The sequence below is a fragment of the Patagioenas fasciata genome, chromosome 1 (genome assembly GCF_037038585.1).
Source record: "Patagioenas fasciata isolate bPatFas1 chromosome 1, bPatFas1.hap1, whole genome shotgun sequence".
Lineage (NCBI taxonomy): Eukaryota > Metazoa > Chordata > Aves > Columbiformes > Columbidae > Patagioenas > Patagioenas fasciata.
In genome coordinates, this window is record NC_092520.1 from 20,610,766 (window position 1) to 20,627,524 (window position 16,759).

At 42.7% G+C, this 16,759-nt stretch overlaps 1 protein-coding gene across 2 annotated transcripts; it reads right to left on the bottom strand.

Annotated features, from left to right (window-relative positions):
* Window positions 1-3,968: 3,968 nt before the first annotated feature.
* EEF1AKMT1 (EEF1A lysine methyltransferase 1) lies at window positions 3,969-16,670 on the bottom strand. 2 transcript variants are annotated; one of them, XM_065831029.2, is made up of 5 exons: window positions 16,588-16,670; window positions 9,257-9,413; window positions 8,283-8,365; window positions 7,357-7,637; window positions 3,969-5,984 (listed from the first exon to the last, which is right to left on the bottom strand). In XM_065831029.2, exons 2-5 carry the CDS (start codon window positions 9,407-9,409, stop codon window positions 5,857-5,859), a joined length of 645 nt encoding a protein of 214 aa, XP_065687101.1. In that variant the 5' UTR covers window positions 9,410-9,413; window positions 16,588-16,670; the 3' UTR covers window positions 3,969-5,856. The 2 variants fall into 2 exon arrangements, with proteins under 2 accessions (XP_065687101.1, XP_071660205.1); XM_071804104.1 differs by lacking the exon at window positions 16,588-16,670 and adding an exon at window positions 12,124-12,354.
* Between the last annotated feature and the right edge of the window lie 89 nt (window positions 16,671-16,759).

Genomic DNA, 16,759 nt, shown 5'->3' on the forward strand with positions numbered 1-16,759 from the left:
TATTTGCGTGATGTGGAGAAAAATATCTCACTTTTTGTTGCAACTCTCTTGTCCTGGAGGCATGAATTATGGAGTCAGTTTGAGGTTTTCAAGTAACTAGAGCATGTTCTGGGAATTCCTGGGAGTCACAGGCGAAGATCAGGTAAATGGAACACAGTCATTTTCACCAACAGATGCCTTAGTTTTACATACATTGGATAACTGAAAGGAAAGTCATGGAGAACTGCAAAACTCCAGTGGATCAATAGATTATGTATGTTGGTGGCCTCCTTCTTGTAATTCTGCAACAAGTGCAGAAAGCTTCCCGTGGTTACAGGCAACCTCACGGTATTTTAACTCAGAAGCCCATTTTCCTTTTTTAATCCTCACCCTCTTATGTGACAGACTTTTTAGCTCAGCCAGTTTGCTTCCTGATCCAGATCATTGGTTAGGCGTCTCTTAAAAGCTGCATTTATGCTTTAGCGTGAGCAACTGTTTGATAGTAATTTGTTAGTGAACAACTGTTTGTTAATGCTTAACATCAAGAACTATTAGCTACACAAACATTTGTTAACCTTCAAAATATCCTCTCCACATTACTCATGTGGAAGAGGTTGAGTATTAAATCTAGTTTGCATTTGTTTGGATTTTTTTAAGAGGTCATTACATCATGGATTTATATCAGTTTCACTTCAACTGTGGTGTGACATTTTCCAGCTTCTAACTTTCTGGTTGCAGCTGCTGCAGCCTTGCCTTTCATTTGCATGAGGGGAGGGGGGGTTCATTGGAGTTGCTTCAAGGCTCACAAACTGTTGACACAAGGCAGACATGAAATGCCTCCTTGAACCAAGTCCAGGCCCAATAAATGCAAACAATTCAAAGCTGAAGCTATCTGGCAGCTGCAGCTGATTTGAGAAAATTTTTGTTGTGCCAGGAAAATCTTTTCCTTCAATGAGGTTGTCCCTGGAATACATTAGAAGCCACAAAACACAGAAAAATATCCTGGTAAAGAGATTATTTTCTTCTCTGTAGTATCACTTAAGATAGGTTGGAAAATTCACATCATGCAGGAAGATTGAGAAGAGACTGAGATACTAGTTTTCATTTACTAGCCAGTCATTACATGAAGGTGCAGGTCTGCAGCCATGACTAAACATGAACTCGCATGGAGGAACATGAGAGCAGCAAAGGAAAAAGGCTCTTACGTGCTCTGAAACTATAAATGCCCATTAATCTTGCTGGGATTAGGGAACCGCCATAACTACCTGGACTAGGGCACATGAGGGAGATCTAATAAATCCAACGTGTTTTGCTGAGTAGTGGCATGAGCTGCCACTGTTTTTTGCTGCACTCTCATCTATGGAGGCTGCAGAACATGAGCAGACCCAGAGCAGCAGCACCACTGACACCAGCTGGTGAGGGGCTTGTGCAACCCAAATCCTGCTGCCCAGCTTCCCACCTCGCTGCCCAGCACGGGGGCTGCGCCGACGCCGCGGGAGCGACAAACACAACTGCCAGAGATGGTCCCTCTTGCTCCCCTCTTGCTCCGGTGCAGAGGGGTGCGGGCAGAGGGGTGAGGGCAGTTGTGTTGGTAGAGCAAGGGGCCAATTGTGCAACATTGAGCTGAGAGCAACACCATTTTTAATGAAAAGTGCAGATTAGATTTTAACGGCAGCAGTACCTGGGACTTCATGCAACAGCATTTCTAGAAATGTTTGATTTCTCATCCTGGGGGAGGAGATGCTGACAGCTGTGGTATATTCCCTTCCACCTACAGCCATCAGGCTGTGCACAAGAGCCCAGGTTTCCTCTGCCAAGTGTCCCATTCATAGTGCGAGCAGGCACTGCGGTGTCCTGCTGCTGCACAGCACCTGTCACTGCAGCCAAGAGGCTGTAGCGTACACACCTCTGCAGTCTGAAATGCCTCTGGAAAAGCAACATGCTGGTAACACTTCACCATGGTCTGTTCAATAGAAAGTTAATCCATGACACACCCACAATTAAAGCCAATCGCTACTTGACACTGAGGGTTTTTTCATAATCCTATTACAGAAAAAAAAAAATGCTGTCACATAATATTTCTTCAAGCTACTGCAATGGCACAAAGTACAAATTCACTACAAATTTTGGTGACTCCCAGCTTTCTCAGAAACACAGCTCCTTCCTCAGAAATAAGTATGACAAAAATAGTTTCTCTCCTATCATTAATGAAGGCTGTGAATGCCACTAGTCAGGCTCTGCTTGGGCAGCTGCCTGTGCTCCCCAGGCTTTTAAGAGTGAAGCCAGTGGACAACAGGCTGCTCTGTTGAGTGCATCTACAAAAATTTACCCTCATTTTCGTAACTGAGCATCTTCACAGTGCCCCTTTTCAAAGCTGTCTGACCTACATGCAAAAAGTAGCAGTTATTTTCTTGGTGAACTGGATTTCTTAGTACAAATGGTGTACTTTAATTTTTTTTTTTTAAGAAAGGTCTCTGATGAAGTTCGCAAAGTTTTCTTTGACTTCTGACATAGAGAGCCCAACTGCACACATTCAAGCAAAAACAAGCAGACATCTGAAGGAATTTGTAGCAAAGCAGCAACATAGGTGAAGCTTGTATTTGAACAGCATGTTTTAGTTTAGGTGGGTGGCAGGGGCATGAATATCATCCCTTCTGGCAATCATACCCATCCCACTTGAAGCCTCCATGTAGCTAAAAATAAAGTTTCAGGAGTTACTTCATTGTTTCCATGTGCTTGGTGTGCAAGACATTAAGGTAACAAACATAAAGCAGTTTACAACTGTGAAGTATGATACCTGTGCATCTAACATTCTGGTTTGCTTTATTTTGAAACTGACCATGTGAAAGTAATGGTGTAGCCTCTGGGAACACAGCCAACCCCAGCTGTGTGTCACCTGGGGGCACCCATTTTCAGGGGGATTCTGGCTTTATTGGGCTCTGCAGCAGTGATGGCTTCTGGTTTGAAAGGCAAAACTGAACCAGCCGCTGGCTTATAGAGGCTGTCGGGAGAGCCTCGGCTTCCCCATGAGCTCTTCCCCTGTGCTGTGCTTGTTCTCACAATACCTGTTACTGCTCTTATAGAAACCACGGTGTGCAAAAGGGAAAACTGGTACCACGAAACTCAGGAACACGATATGGGGGGAGACAGAGGAGAAAGCAGCAGATACAAAATGTGAGGCAGGTAAAAAGCCTTAGGAAGTGAACACATCTCTGGGAAAGTGGGGAAGAGAGCAACAGTGGCTTGGATGCGTATTTCTGAGACAGCATCGTGTCCAGCTCAGGAAGCACGATCTCTGTGCACTGAGAGAGGATTATAGTCCATCTGCATTATTCCAGCTCATGTGTTTACCAGATGGCAAAATGTGCATCAAAACAGCAGAAATGCACATAAACATGAGTATTATCTCTACCTCATTAAAAGCCTTGTCTCACGAGCTTGATTAGGTTTATCCTCACTGCAAAATAAATTTATGCAGACACAGCATTTCTGCTACCCTTTCACAAAATCCCAATATATAAATATGGCATATAAATACAAGTGTTTTGTATAGTACTTATAGCTAACTGATTAGTGCCATGGAATTTATGAACCAGCTTTCACCCAAAAATACATTAGTAGTGTAGCCAAAGGTTAGTCAAAACCAGCTTTAAAAATTCCCAGTAACAAAAATCTCTACTATCCCAAAGCAAAAGTTTTTCTAACATATCATCTGTTTTGATTGAAATTGATTGAAATATAGCCCAAGCCTGGTATATAAAATTTAACATTTGTCTATTAGAAACGGTAGGAGTTTATCAGTACATCATGTTATGTCTCAGTGGCCTTGTAAAATTAAATTATTTCTAAGACAGTTCTGTTCTACTGCTCTGCTGCTGTCGGTGGAACAGGAGGTAAGGATAAAACTGGGCAATTGGAAAAAAGGACTGTTCTTGTAATCACAAAATGGACATACCTGTAAGTCAGCTTTAGCTTGATACTGAAATCTGTTGAAGAGCAGGCACTATATTTAATCAGATCCATTATGAATCAAGATTTAAGGGACCAACATGTATGAGTCACATTACCACACAAGTATCTCATAACCAAGAGTATCACAGTATCACAGTATGTTTGGGACTGGAAGGGACCTCAAAAGATCATCCAGTCCAATCCCCCTGCCGGAGCAGGAACGCCTAGGTGAGGTCGCACAGGAACATGTCCAGGCGGGCTTTGAATGTCTTCAGGGAAGGAGACTCCACAACCTCCCTGGGCAGCCTGTTCCAGTGCTCTGTCATCCTCACTGAGAAGTTTTTTCTCAAATTTAAGTGGAACCTCTTGTGTTCCAGCTTGATCCCATTACTCCTTGTCCTATCACTGTTTGCCACTGAGAAGAGCCTGGGTCCATTCTCATGGCACTCACCCTTTATATATTTATAAACATTAATAAGGTCACCCCTCAGTCTCCTCCAAACTAAAGAGACCCAGCTCCCTCAGCCTTTCTTCATAAGGGAGATGCTCCACTCCCTTAATCATCTTTGTTGTCCTACGCTGGACTCTCTCCAGCAGTTCCCTGTCCTTCTGGAACTGAGGGGCCCAGAACTGGACACAATATTCCGGATGGGGTCTCACCAGGGCAGAGTAGAGGGGAAGGAGGACCTCTCTCGATCTACTGACCACCCCCCTTGTAATACACCCGAGGATGCCATTGGCCTTCCTGGCCACAAGGGCACAGTGCCGGCTCATGGTCATCCTGTTGTCCACCAGGACCCCCAGGTCCCTTTCCTCTCAAAGGGAGAACCCATGACCAGTCTGAAGCACTAAGGCAAGGGCTGGCTGATGTGTTGCATTTTCATTCAGTAATTACTTTGTATTTCAGGTGATTTGGCCTCATTAATGTATAGGATTTGCATGAAGGTAAAGTTCTCTCTAATGGGGAAATCCTTATTGTGCTTCTTTCAAGGAAACATCGGGTTTATACCACCTCTGGAGATTAGCTTAATTAGTAAATAGAAGAGCCTAGCTGTGTGGAGTTTTAAAAGCTCGTGACTTATTGTTGCTCTAACAAATAAACATTGCAAAATAAATGCACCATACTTGTGCAAAGAGATGTAACAACTTACATTACTTTTTCTCTAGTATGGCATACATACATACACAAGTTTATATGGTGGTAACCAACGACAAAACAGATCTCATCTTTTACAAAAAGAAAGTCTGGGTTTGTAACAAGATTTTAGAGAAAAGGTGAAATAATAACCACAAGTTTTTAAAATCACCAGTCTGGCAACAACAGTGGGTCTTATCTTACTTGGCAACTGGTAGGTAGTTCTGATTCTGATTAAAAGCAACTGGAGAGGCCTCCCCAGAAGGAGACCTATTTTCTGGTTACCTTTAATAAAAACAGCACTCTGCTGAAAACACATGACATGTTCAGAACAAACATCTCACAAGATTGAAAGGAGACCACTATTCATGCTCTTGACAACCATCCCATAGCTACCAAGTCATCACTTCTGACGCAATGACGATTCTCATGTCTGTGAAGGAAGCACCTATGTGTTGTTATAAGTCAATCAGCTAAAATCACTTCAGAGAGGTCACTGAAGAGTCCCTGAATGGTAAAAACTACCAGCTAGAATGAAACTCTAACAGAGATTTCCCATTATCCAGCACCTGCATTGTTTGGTCCCCATTTACCCAATAGGTAAGATACAAACCACAGTAATTGCAAATGATTAGGCATTTAAAAGGGAGAGGCTATTGCACCATGTTGATCAAAGCTAGCCCAGGAAAAGGTACTTGGAGCTGAGTATTTCAGCACTGAGAAATATGAAGTCACTGATAAAAAAACAGAAAAGAGCTTGACTGAAAAAGCTGTAGATCTTCTAAGGAGAATCAGTCCAGTCCAGAAGCATAGTTCACGTAACATCGAAATTCATTGGCTAAATTTCGCGAGTGTTTTGGAATAAACTTGCATATCTTCACACCAAGATGCTTTGCTGCCTGTTCCTCCATGATTGCACCTGCAGCAAAAGTAATTAGTATTCAATAAGAAAAACAGTAACACAATGTTGGGGCTTTTTTAGTAGCTCCTCCCAAACACATGTATGTAGAGCCTGCTTTTTTTTAAGGAAGCAAGGCTTAAAGCAGCTACGCTGTCAGCCTTTAACAACTGAATCTATTGGGAAATTAAAATAAATCTGAAAGAACTGAAGATGCCCCAAGAAAAAGAATGTCCGAGAAGTTTTGGGTAAGATCAGTGCCCCTCTTAGAGAAAACACTTGCACTCAGTCTTCTTGCTACACGCCAAAGAAATGACATGGTAGGGAGGAGCCATGGGAAATGCAAACAAACTACATATACTCTTCCACTTAAATAAACCACAGTGCGACACTTACAGCTACACACTTGAGAAATCACTTCTTTGAGCAGTATTTCTCAAACTTGGTAAACTGAAGGACCACCTATCCATTTTAGGGAAGAAAAGCTCTCAGAACCATCCTTGAGAATGACTGCCATGTGTAATTAAACGAAGTAGACTTTCTATAGCCATATATTATTTTAATTTCAGTTTATTTTGCGTGCATGCTTGGATTCCCTTGAATGGTAGGTAGAGAGGGGTTTTGCCAACTGTTTATTTGCAAAAGTTTCCTGGATGTCTTTGGTTATCTTGCAATAAGATTACAGTTTAAGGAACACCATAACTAAGGCAGATAATCATCGCTTCTTAAACCAGCAAGTGCATCTTCATGAAGAAGGACCTCCAAGTACAGTTGGTAATTTTCCAGTTTCACTGCTCGTATCACTGGTTTTTAATTCTTCCTGCTGCATTTCAGTGCCTAAGATTTCCTAACTTGGATCACAGTGGCAGAATTCCCTCATCCATTCATTCACACTACAATTTCTGTGTTTACCAGTAAGGACAGGCAATATGAAAAAGAGAAAAGTTATCTTTTTTTGTTTTTGTTTTCAAGACTTAGGTAAAATCATCCCGCTTTACTCAGAAAAATTCTTAAGGTTATTCAACAAGACATTAACAATAAGTTGCACCTATGTCTGTCACATCGTTTCCAATGACTGCAATAATAGAGAGTGGCTCTTTTACAGGAAAAAATGTTTCTGGAACTTTGCAGGATGATCTTCTTCAATATTTTTGTAACATTCATAATGCCACATCTGAAGAGTTTTGACTTCAACTATTAAGAAACACATGCCTTCAGTTCAAAATAAAGGTGGAACTACAGTATTCCAATAAAAAGCTTAGGATACATATCCCCCTTGAATTAATGATAAATTAGTGTTACTGAGCTAGTATTTTTCTCACTTGAGTAGGTTTGTTTTTTGAGAGAGAGAAAAAGATGTTTAATGGTGACCTAATATTTTTATTAACTATACCTGTGCAAAGCAGAATCTTTCCTTTTGTTAAGTACTTGATGGTCTCTGCAGTTTTTTGAAGACATTCCTCAGACAGATAGGGGGGATCTGCTATTACAATGTCAAAACTGTGTGGCAGGAGATTTTCAGGTAAATTCAAAGGGTGGTTGTAGTCATAGAAGATAAATTCTTCTCCATATACAGAAAACCTTCTGTCATACTCCAGTATACACACCGAAAAATCTTTACCATCCTGTTCTTTCAGTTTCTGGTACACACTTGGTGCACTAATACATGCTATCCTGAAAAAGAGATAACAACTTAGAATATTAACTTAAAAGGCAAACAACAACAAGAATAAAGCCTACAGCAGTTGTCTGGGCTGCTTTAGGAAAACATTTTAAACATCAGTCCCAAAAATGTAAACTATTCTTCCTCCATTCTAACAAAAAACTAGCTTAATAACAGAATTTTAAGTATTAAAGCCATTACCTATTCAACCTCCATGCTGCATGAAGGCCTTAAGCTTAACTACAAAGAAAATCTTGTGTCAGAACAGCAAGGAAATATACTTGAAAACTTAAAATTAAACATTACTTCTTACAGAAATAGGCAGAAAACCAAGATTTTCCATCTGTTCTACAGAAACTTTGTATGAAAACAGATAAAAAAATTACAAATCTTTAATATGCTCTGGAGCTATTTGTGTTCCTCAAAAAATAAAAAGGTTCATAGTAAACTTTTACAAGACAGAGCCTACAACATTAAATGAAATGCTAAATGGTAAGATCAGTATGAATATTAAATAACAGCAAAATGTTTCTGCAATATCTCAATGGAACAAAGTGTAACGAGTAACGAATTAAACTGCATGCTCTGTCTACATAGTAGAAATGAAATATTTACAGAAAAGATGTTAAATCTACAACTTAATTATTAAAACCTACCTGCCACCTTTTCCAGCTGCCACAACTGCTTCCTTAGCCAGGCACGAGGCAGTGTCATCGCTGTACCAAAACTGGCTCAGTTGCTGGGAAAGACAACGCACAATTATTTTGAAAACAATATCAAATCTTCTGACTGTGCTACATACAGTGAGGTGTGGTGAGTCATAGTTAAAGAAAACCAAATTCCACAGCAACTTCTCTGTTCACAAACTCTAAAGCTACAAAGCTGACTATACTCTTGACCGTCTTTTTACTTTTGCAACCCAGCATCATCACGCAGCAGGTAGGTTACACGGTGTATTTCCAAAGCGTTTACTGCAGTAGCAAGAAAACCAAGTAATACAAAATCACAAATGAAGTCAGTTCAAACCCACTGTGCAGATGCAGAATATGTAAGTGCTTTGAAATTGGGTTACTTTAGCAGAAGAGGAAAAAGGAACTTGAAAAGTGATGGTACAAAAGGAAATAAAGGGTGAAAATACTAAATCAGAAGAGATTAGAAAAAGGAAGAGTAAACAGTCAAATAAAAGATCAGTCTGTCAGAAGGAAAAAAGCATCAAAGCAGCCATCCATAAAACCAAAGAAATAAAACACAGAAAGAAATATGATATGAAAGGAAAGATCACTTGATCTTGTTGCACTGTATTTGTCTCAAACTCAGGGAAGAATCTTTACTACCTTCACGTGCCAGGCTGGAGTTCCAATTTCCAGAAGGGACAGATGCTTCTGTTGGCAGCTTAATTCCCTCTCCATGTAATTTCAGTTTGTACCCCCCACACATGTAGAACAGATAACTATACCCAGATTTAATATTAAAGCAAATATCCCTACAGTATTATTGTCCATGAATAGTTTGATGTTACTACTCTAGGAACATCTTGAATGTTCCCCTTTTTAATTTCATTTCATTATCCATCCACAAAAGTCAGTAACAACTGACAACGCTTCATTCACTGAAGTTTATAGTTTCTTACCCAGTCTTCCTCTATTGAGCCAATGGAATATTGATTAAACCCTTGGGAGGTCTTCATGCCCTCTCTCTGCTGCTGTTCCAAATAGAACTCCTGGAGGGCAGCCAAGGCATGGGATGAAAGCTGGGGAATGTCATCATCATCATCATCATCCATTTTTCTAGATGTCAACCAGAGGGGAAAAAAATTAACCCTTTTCAACAGTGAACACTTTTAATAATGACATACTCTGCTGAGGTAAAGCAACCCCCACCAACACTGCAGAATTAGTCTGTAGGAAAACCTCCTTAGAAGAGAAAACATATTCCCTCTATTTAGGAGCTCTTAAACCAGTGAGAGGCAGATTGGAAATAACACATCTCCAGAGAGAATTCAGGAACAGCAGCAACACTGATCGCTTTCTATGCAACAGAGATTTGGTTTGTACTCCTACAGGGAAGCTGGCAGTTGTTACTGTTCTTGATTTCACAAATCCATACACCTTTTTTCTATCACCTTGCAGAAAACAAAAGCAAAACACCACAATCAATCAATCAAACAAAACACACACATACAAAACCAAAACCAACAAACACACACCACTTTGGTGGATTTGGTAAATCCTATAGAAATTTTTCCATTCCCTCCTAGAAATAATGACAGCTACTGGTCATTCCTTCCCATGTTCAAAAGTCACACAATTCTGACTCAGAATGAAGTGAACTAGTCTAGGATTAGCATCATCTGGCTTTAACTTCCACTCCATAAAAAGACTCAATGCCAGAAACCTACAAACAAAACCAGGCAAGAAGGTCAAGATGTTTTTCTAAGATAACACTACTTGACCAAAAATCTGTATATTTTGTGCATAAGGGCATGAATATAACTCTCATATCAAAAAGACACGGTCTGTACTAATGGAAAAGCACAGTCGTCTTCAGAAAACTCTGGAAGTGGGTGATGCTGCAGGGGTCCCTGGACCTGCTCACCGCAGCAGCATCTGCCCCGGGGGAAGCTGAAGCGTGTGTGTCCGTCCCAGAAGAGACAGTGCCACCTTCTGGGATGCGGGACAGAACCAGGAACCCAGAGTGTCACAAGTACTGGAGAAAACTGCAAAAAGATTGTTCTCTCAAGAAACCCATTTTCTCCGTGTCTGATCTAAGCACTAGTACACGAGCAGCGACTTTAACAGAACCTGGAAACGGGCACACGCTGGCCTCTGTGCAGCAGTCACCGGCAGAGCCACGTGCCATCTGAGCTGCGTGCAACTTCCAAAGTTCACTATAATTTCAGGTACAGCTGCTCATGGTTTTTCTACTCCCCATTCCCTACATTACGACCGGGGAATCCTTCAGAGCCTGAAGACCCATCTGTTCATCAGCCTCACTGAATCCTGGAGTGAAGCTACCTGTAAAAACCAAACAGCTAATTTTGTCCCTAGCTTTTTGTTGAATAAAACTTAAATGCTTTAAGGTTATTTATATTATTAAATTATATATTTAAAACATACACTATGAGAACAACTGCAAGTTCACACAGATCATTCCGTTTGTAGCAACAATCCTCTAACAACATGAAATGCTACAATCCATCTTAGGCCCTATCCAAGAACTTTTTTCATTAGGACAGATGTTAGCACTTTAAAATCATTCCTCATCTCACAACTTTTTTTTTTATAAAGTGCATCATACATGTAGTAATCTGGTTTGCTATCATCCCCTAAGCAAGGATACATCTATGTTTTGACACAAACTGAAACAGATGCAAACTTTTAGTTCTTAAGTCAAAAGTTGAAATTTCGACTCTGTGTTCAGTGAGCCCATATAGGCATTTGCAAGGACTAAATCCATACCCATGAAATGAAACCCTCACAGATTAAACTGCTGATTAAGCAATCACCCATTATTTCAGTAAATAAAAATACAGCCACAGACATATTTTTCCTATAAATACAATTTTAGTTGATTTTTTTTAGAGTCTTCCTTTCGGTTTGTAAATTGAAGCTTTAGGAACCAAGCAGCAATTAACTGTCAGGTTGCAAGGAGAAGTAACGCTGAACATATGGTAGAAATATTATGTACATCTATTAAGAACACCTTCAAAATCCAAGATATTTTTCTGAACACACATCTATTGTCTACATATACTGACTTAGGTAAATATCAAGAAGACATTTTCATGCGCAAAAAACTGAATCAGAAAACTTAAAGTGAGTTTGTGTGAACAAGACTTTAAAATTCCTTTGGCTTCAAGGGAGCAGAAAGTTCTACCGTTTGAAAGCCCCTCTATACCCCTTCCACAAAGTTCACCGCTTTTAAGTCCAGAACCAACCCTGAAAGTTTTTGGCCAGGGTGGGAGGAAGCAAAGGAACCTGTGGTGCCTTGAAACTCTTACTAATCCGCAGGGCCCTGAGGCACCAGCTGGCCCACCCGTGCGTGGCCCAGGCCTGGGGTCCCCCAGGAGCTGTCACCTCTCGGTCTCCATGCAGACTCTCCACGGGAGCCACCTGGGGGGACGGGGCTGCATTTTAGGAATGCTCTGGGATTCAGAGTGCTCAGAACACATACAGCGCTGATACAACTATATCGCCTACAGTAGTTCCTTGCACTAATAGGAATACAAGTTTTCAAACTAGCAACATGGTAAGTCTTTACTATTAAGTCTTAGCTGAAGTGCATTTGCACCTAATTAAAAAGCAAAACAATAAAGACCTCAGATCTCCAAGAATACCTCAGGACACTTAAACAGAGTTTGGAAAAACAGGACTCGTGGTGAAGTCAATGTTCATCTAAAGGAAAGCAGGACAAAAAAAGGGGTGAGGTCCCACAGATACAGTGGAACATAAACACACAGGGTTGTTTTCATAGGGTAAAATGGCAATACCTACTGACCTCTAACGTGCCAAATCTCCCCACAGAACAGGCAAAGCAAGGTGACTCCAACTACATCATATGGCCTACAGCCCACACAGTGCAACAGGCAGGATGAAGAGGTGCCTGCAGAATCCTTAGTCTTCTTCCCTGTTCACAGCTCAGTTGCTTTACAGAATCACAGAACGTCCTGAGTTGGAAGGGACCCACAAGGATCATCGAGTCCAACTCCTGTCCCTGCACATGACAACCCCCCAGTTCACACCATGTGTCTGAGGGCATTGTCCAATCTCTTCTTGAACACTGTCAGGCTTAATCATTAGCTGATGAACTGTTCAGGTAAATTTCATCACTATAGAGTGAAAGCTCTGTAGTCCAAAGAAAACAAAAAAGAGACAATATCAAGTGAAAATAGTAGCACAAGAGACCCTGGGGCCTTGTCTACACAAGAATATCAATTTATAAGTAGTTTCCATGTGTCTTGTATGAACATATAACTGAGTCCTAAAACGGAGAACAAACAACAAGTTAGAAGGAACATTATGGAAAAATTAACTCAAAAATTCCTACAGTCTTTCTGTCCCCCAGTACATTTGGTCCATCCATAATTATGCAGTTATGATAATCTGGAAACCAGTACTCTTAGAGATAGGGTGCAGCTTCTATGTCCAAATGTAACTGTGTGCCCCTATCCAGAGAAGTCTGCAAACCTGCAGTCACCAGGTCAGCTGAGGCAAGTGCCTGTGTGCCCCTGCATCATTGCTCACCCCATAAAGACAGAACACATAGTTTGCTCCAGAGGTCAGATCCTTCTAGACCCACAGCACTACTTGGGAGGAAGCTCCACTCCTGTGGGGTAAGACAGGCAGGTGGGACCCATATTTACAAAGCCACCTCAAAAATACTCTCATTGTAAAGCACGCAACAGCTTCTTCAGAGCTTTTACCAATACTTTGCAGTAGAGTAACTGGCTACCATGTCTCTGCCAAAGAGAAGCCTAACTCATCTCTGTAAGTCAGGCTTCCCAGTGCCCACAGCACTTAGAAAACACCATCTGCAAGTGTACGAGCAGGAGGACATGTTGCTGCTCTGCCAGTTTCCAACACTCATTCTTTTATGGTACCCTAAAGATGTAATCTCATTGTATTAATAACAGATGTCCATTAGCTGGAGGGGGAAAGGGAAAACAACTGAAAGGCTACAGAATAGGAGTACAACAGGATGGCCACCCTGTTCATCACCATGAGAGGGGAAGGAAGAGGATGATGTTAACCCCTTAGATCTTTCTCCAAGAATACAAGAAGCGCAGCTGCAATTTCAGAAAATATTTTATTCTATCATAACTTGGATCTAAAGACAGATAGCATGAAATGGAGTTAAATATAGTTGTCTGTATCTTTCCCAGTCAGTATCTGAGACAAACAGCTCATCACATATGGTGTTTGCAACACGTATCAAGAAAAGCTGGACAATGTTGTGCCACCATAATGAAAATCACCTGGAAGGGGCTGCAACCACCTGACTGGAGGGACTGAAAAGTTATGAAAAGGCTGGACACATGCCCTACTACCTTAAAACCAGCAGGTATGGTGTTCTGCTCAAGCTCCTGCTCCTTAATTGAACAGGGAGCCAAATCCCCCATCCCTAAACAGCCATCAGAGGGGTGGTCAAACTAACACCCACACACAGGTGCTGTAGGGGTCTGTCCCAACCACAATAAAAGTCCAGACAGAAAAACGATCTCTCCTACTAGAAACAATTTTTCAGGTCTTTAAATGCCACAAAGAGTTGATTGTCAATGATCTGACAGGATACTGGGAGTATCATCAAATGCACTTTCCCAGGAATGACTGACAAGACAAAGCATATAAAATGCGTAAGTCTAAAATAATTTAGGCAAAAAAAATCCTCCTGCTAGCTTGTGTGGCCTAGCCAGAAGAAAGAGAGAAATGCTATGCCATACCTACATCTGTCTCTTAAGAGTCTTCTAATACAAATCAAAACTTCTCGAACATCTGAGAGGTCATCATCAGGCACAGGCAGCCAGTTTGTTCCCCTGCACTCAACTGCAAAAACTCAAAGGTTCAAGTTTTTGGGGCCCAGGTGCCACAAAACAGGATGGCCAAGCTAGGGAATGTCAGAAAAGCAGAACTGACAAATCTGCACACGCACATGAAGCCCTTTTCTTATGTACTAATGGTTTTGTGGAGCAGTGGAGGGGGGACAGGGCAGGGTTTGTGGGCCAGAAGCAGCTCACCTGCCACAGATCTGGAAACAGCTCCATTTCAGGATTAAGCCTGGAGAACTTTTTGTTGACCGCCACAGCACATGGTTCAAGAGGAAGCTGTGAACTAGTTCAGACCAAGGGTTGACACTGGTCATTCTTCTATCTTGAAGGTGACCAAAAGCAGCTGTCTCAGAGGAGTGAGATAAAGCAAGTATATGTGATACCTGCCCACTCTATACTCTTCCCAACTTTAACCTTTTTCTGCTAAGGGAGCTATTTCTGCAGCTGAAGTGATTTATTCTATGAATGCAGTTCTCTTAGAGACACTTGTCCAGTATCACTTAAATTCACATGAAGTTTTGTAATCCATAATGTCAGCTACTAAGAAATTTTACAAATACCTACTTGCTGTGAACTTAGCCTCACGTGATGCAAATACTTCATGTGTCAGAAGACAAGGAAATTTGTTCTTTCCAAACATCACTTCCCAGACACCTGTACGTCACCCCCCTTCCCTCACTCCCCAAGGTGGCTTTTTTTCCAGGCTGAAAGGTCTTCATCCACTCCACTGACTGGCTGACAAAAGTCTCTCTATACATTTGTTCATCCTTGTTACATGCTTCTAATATGCCCTTTTTTCGAGATAAGGAGACTAGAACTGTACACAACACCTAAGATAGGGGTGATCACACACTTATACTGATTTATGCTGTCATTGTGTGTGGTTTTTTTCTGTTACAGTCTATTTATTTTCCTAGAAAATTCTACATTTGACGTGTTTTTCTGGCTACCACCAAACACCAATAGGATGTTTTTGAAGAATCATATATCATAGTCCCAAAGTCTGATGAGAACATGATTAAATAGAATTGACAGGGAATTTTAAAAAGATCTGCCAAAGAGATGCAAGATACCAGCACGTACAGAACAAACCTAAACAGGAGTTCTGGTCCCATCATCTCAACAAAAAGCAGAGAAAATACTGAATCACAGAATCGACTGGGTTGGAAAAGACCTCAGAGATCACCAAGTCCAACCCTTGGTCCAACTCCAGTCCATTTACTAGATCATGGCACTAAGTGCCACGTCCAATCTCAGTTTAAAAACCTCCAGGGACACTGAGTCCACCACCTCCCTGGGTAGGCCATTCCAATGCCTGACCACTCTCTCTGTAAAGAATTTCTTTCTAACATCCAGCCTAAATTTCCCCTGGCAGAGTTTAAGCCCATGCCCCCTTGTCCTATTGCTATGAAACTAGAAAAGGTTCAAGAAGGGTAGTAAGACATCCAAAGATGAGAATAATAGCTTTTGTAGGGGAATGAGCAGGAGGAAGTAACTGTGAAGAGGTATAACAGAGCCTGTAATGAGGAGTGGCATGGACAGCACAGGCAGAGATCTGCTGCTGTTTTCCAAAGCAACAACTAGAAGGCAACAAGTGCGCGCTGCAAGAAACTGGTTTGAAAAAAGCCCAAAAGGAGCTGGTTCTTGACACAAGGTGTTGCTGAGCTACAGAATCCCCATCAGTGACAAAACCTCATAGAGCTTCGAAGAGACACAAAAATACTTGTGGAAGAAAAACTCTCAGCTTACTAAATACGTATGAACTGCTTTGGATTACAAAAAATAAAGTCTGGAGACCACGTGTCTACTTGAAGGAGAAGAAAAGTGTGATCTTTCGAACCGAATTCTCGTATTTTTCAGTAAGTACACAGAGAGGGAGTAGGCTGGGCTCAGAGCCGCCGTTACCCTCCTGCAAGGTAACAGCTGAACACTGGCAGTTTCTGAACAAGAAGGCCTTTTTTCCTGTTCCCCCTTGTGTTCAATCGCTCCGAGCGCGCACTGTGCGCAACCCCTCCCGCCGGGGCCGGGCCCAGCCTGCACACCGCGCTCCGCACCGGACACCCCGGGCCGCGCTCCAACGGGGGGACCGGGAAGTACCGGCCGGTGTGAGGTTCTGCTCCGCGCCGCCCCAGCGCTGCGGGGTCACCCTCCCGGCCCCGCCTCAGCAGCCCCTTCCGAGGCGGCAGCGCCACCACCCCCTGCCCCTGCCCCAAGGCCCGGGACGCCAAAGGCCGAGCCGCTGACAGAAGGGGCCCCAGGGCCGCAAACGCCACCCGCGCGCATCTCCGCTGCGGGGTCCCCGGCCGGAACAGAGCGGCCCCGCGCCCCGGCCCTCACGGGAGGAAAGCCGGGCGGACGGACACGCGGCGTTACAAGATCTCAACGCCAGAGCGAACCCGCTTTCTCGCTCCACTCACCGGCCGCCAGATCCCTCCGCGCACGCGGGCCTCCCCTCCCCCGCCCCCGCGCCGCGCGCAGCTGTGCCAGCCAAGGGGCGCGCGCCCCCTGCCGGGGACTTCGGACGGAGCGGTTGCACCAGCAGCTGCTCTCCCATTGGCTGGAACGGCCGCGGGCGGGGCGGGACCAGGC

Excerpts from the sequence above, each read along its gene's own strand:
- EEF1AKMT1 (XM_065831029.2), bottom strand. The coding sequence starts at position 9,409 with ATGGATGATGATGATGATGATGACATTCCCCAGCTTTCATCCCATGCC. Across the intron at positions 8,366-9,256 it reads GCTCAATAGAGGAAGACTGG|CAACTGAGCCAGTTTTGGTA; the intron begins GTAAGAAACTAT and ends TGTCTTTCCCAG. Across the intron at positions 5,985-7,356 it reads AAAGATTCTGCTTTGCACAG|GTGCAATCATGGAGGAACAG; the intron begins GTATAGTTAATA and ends CTTTTGCTGCAG.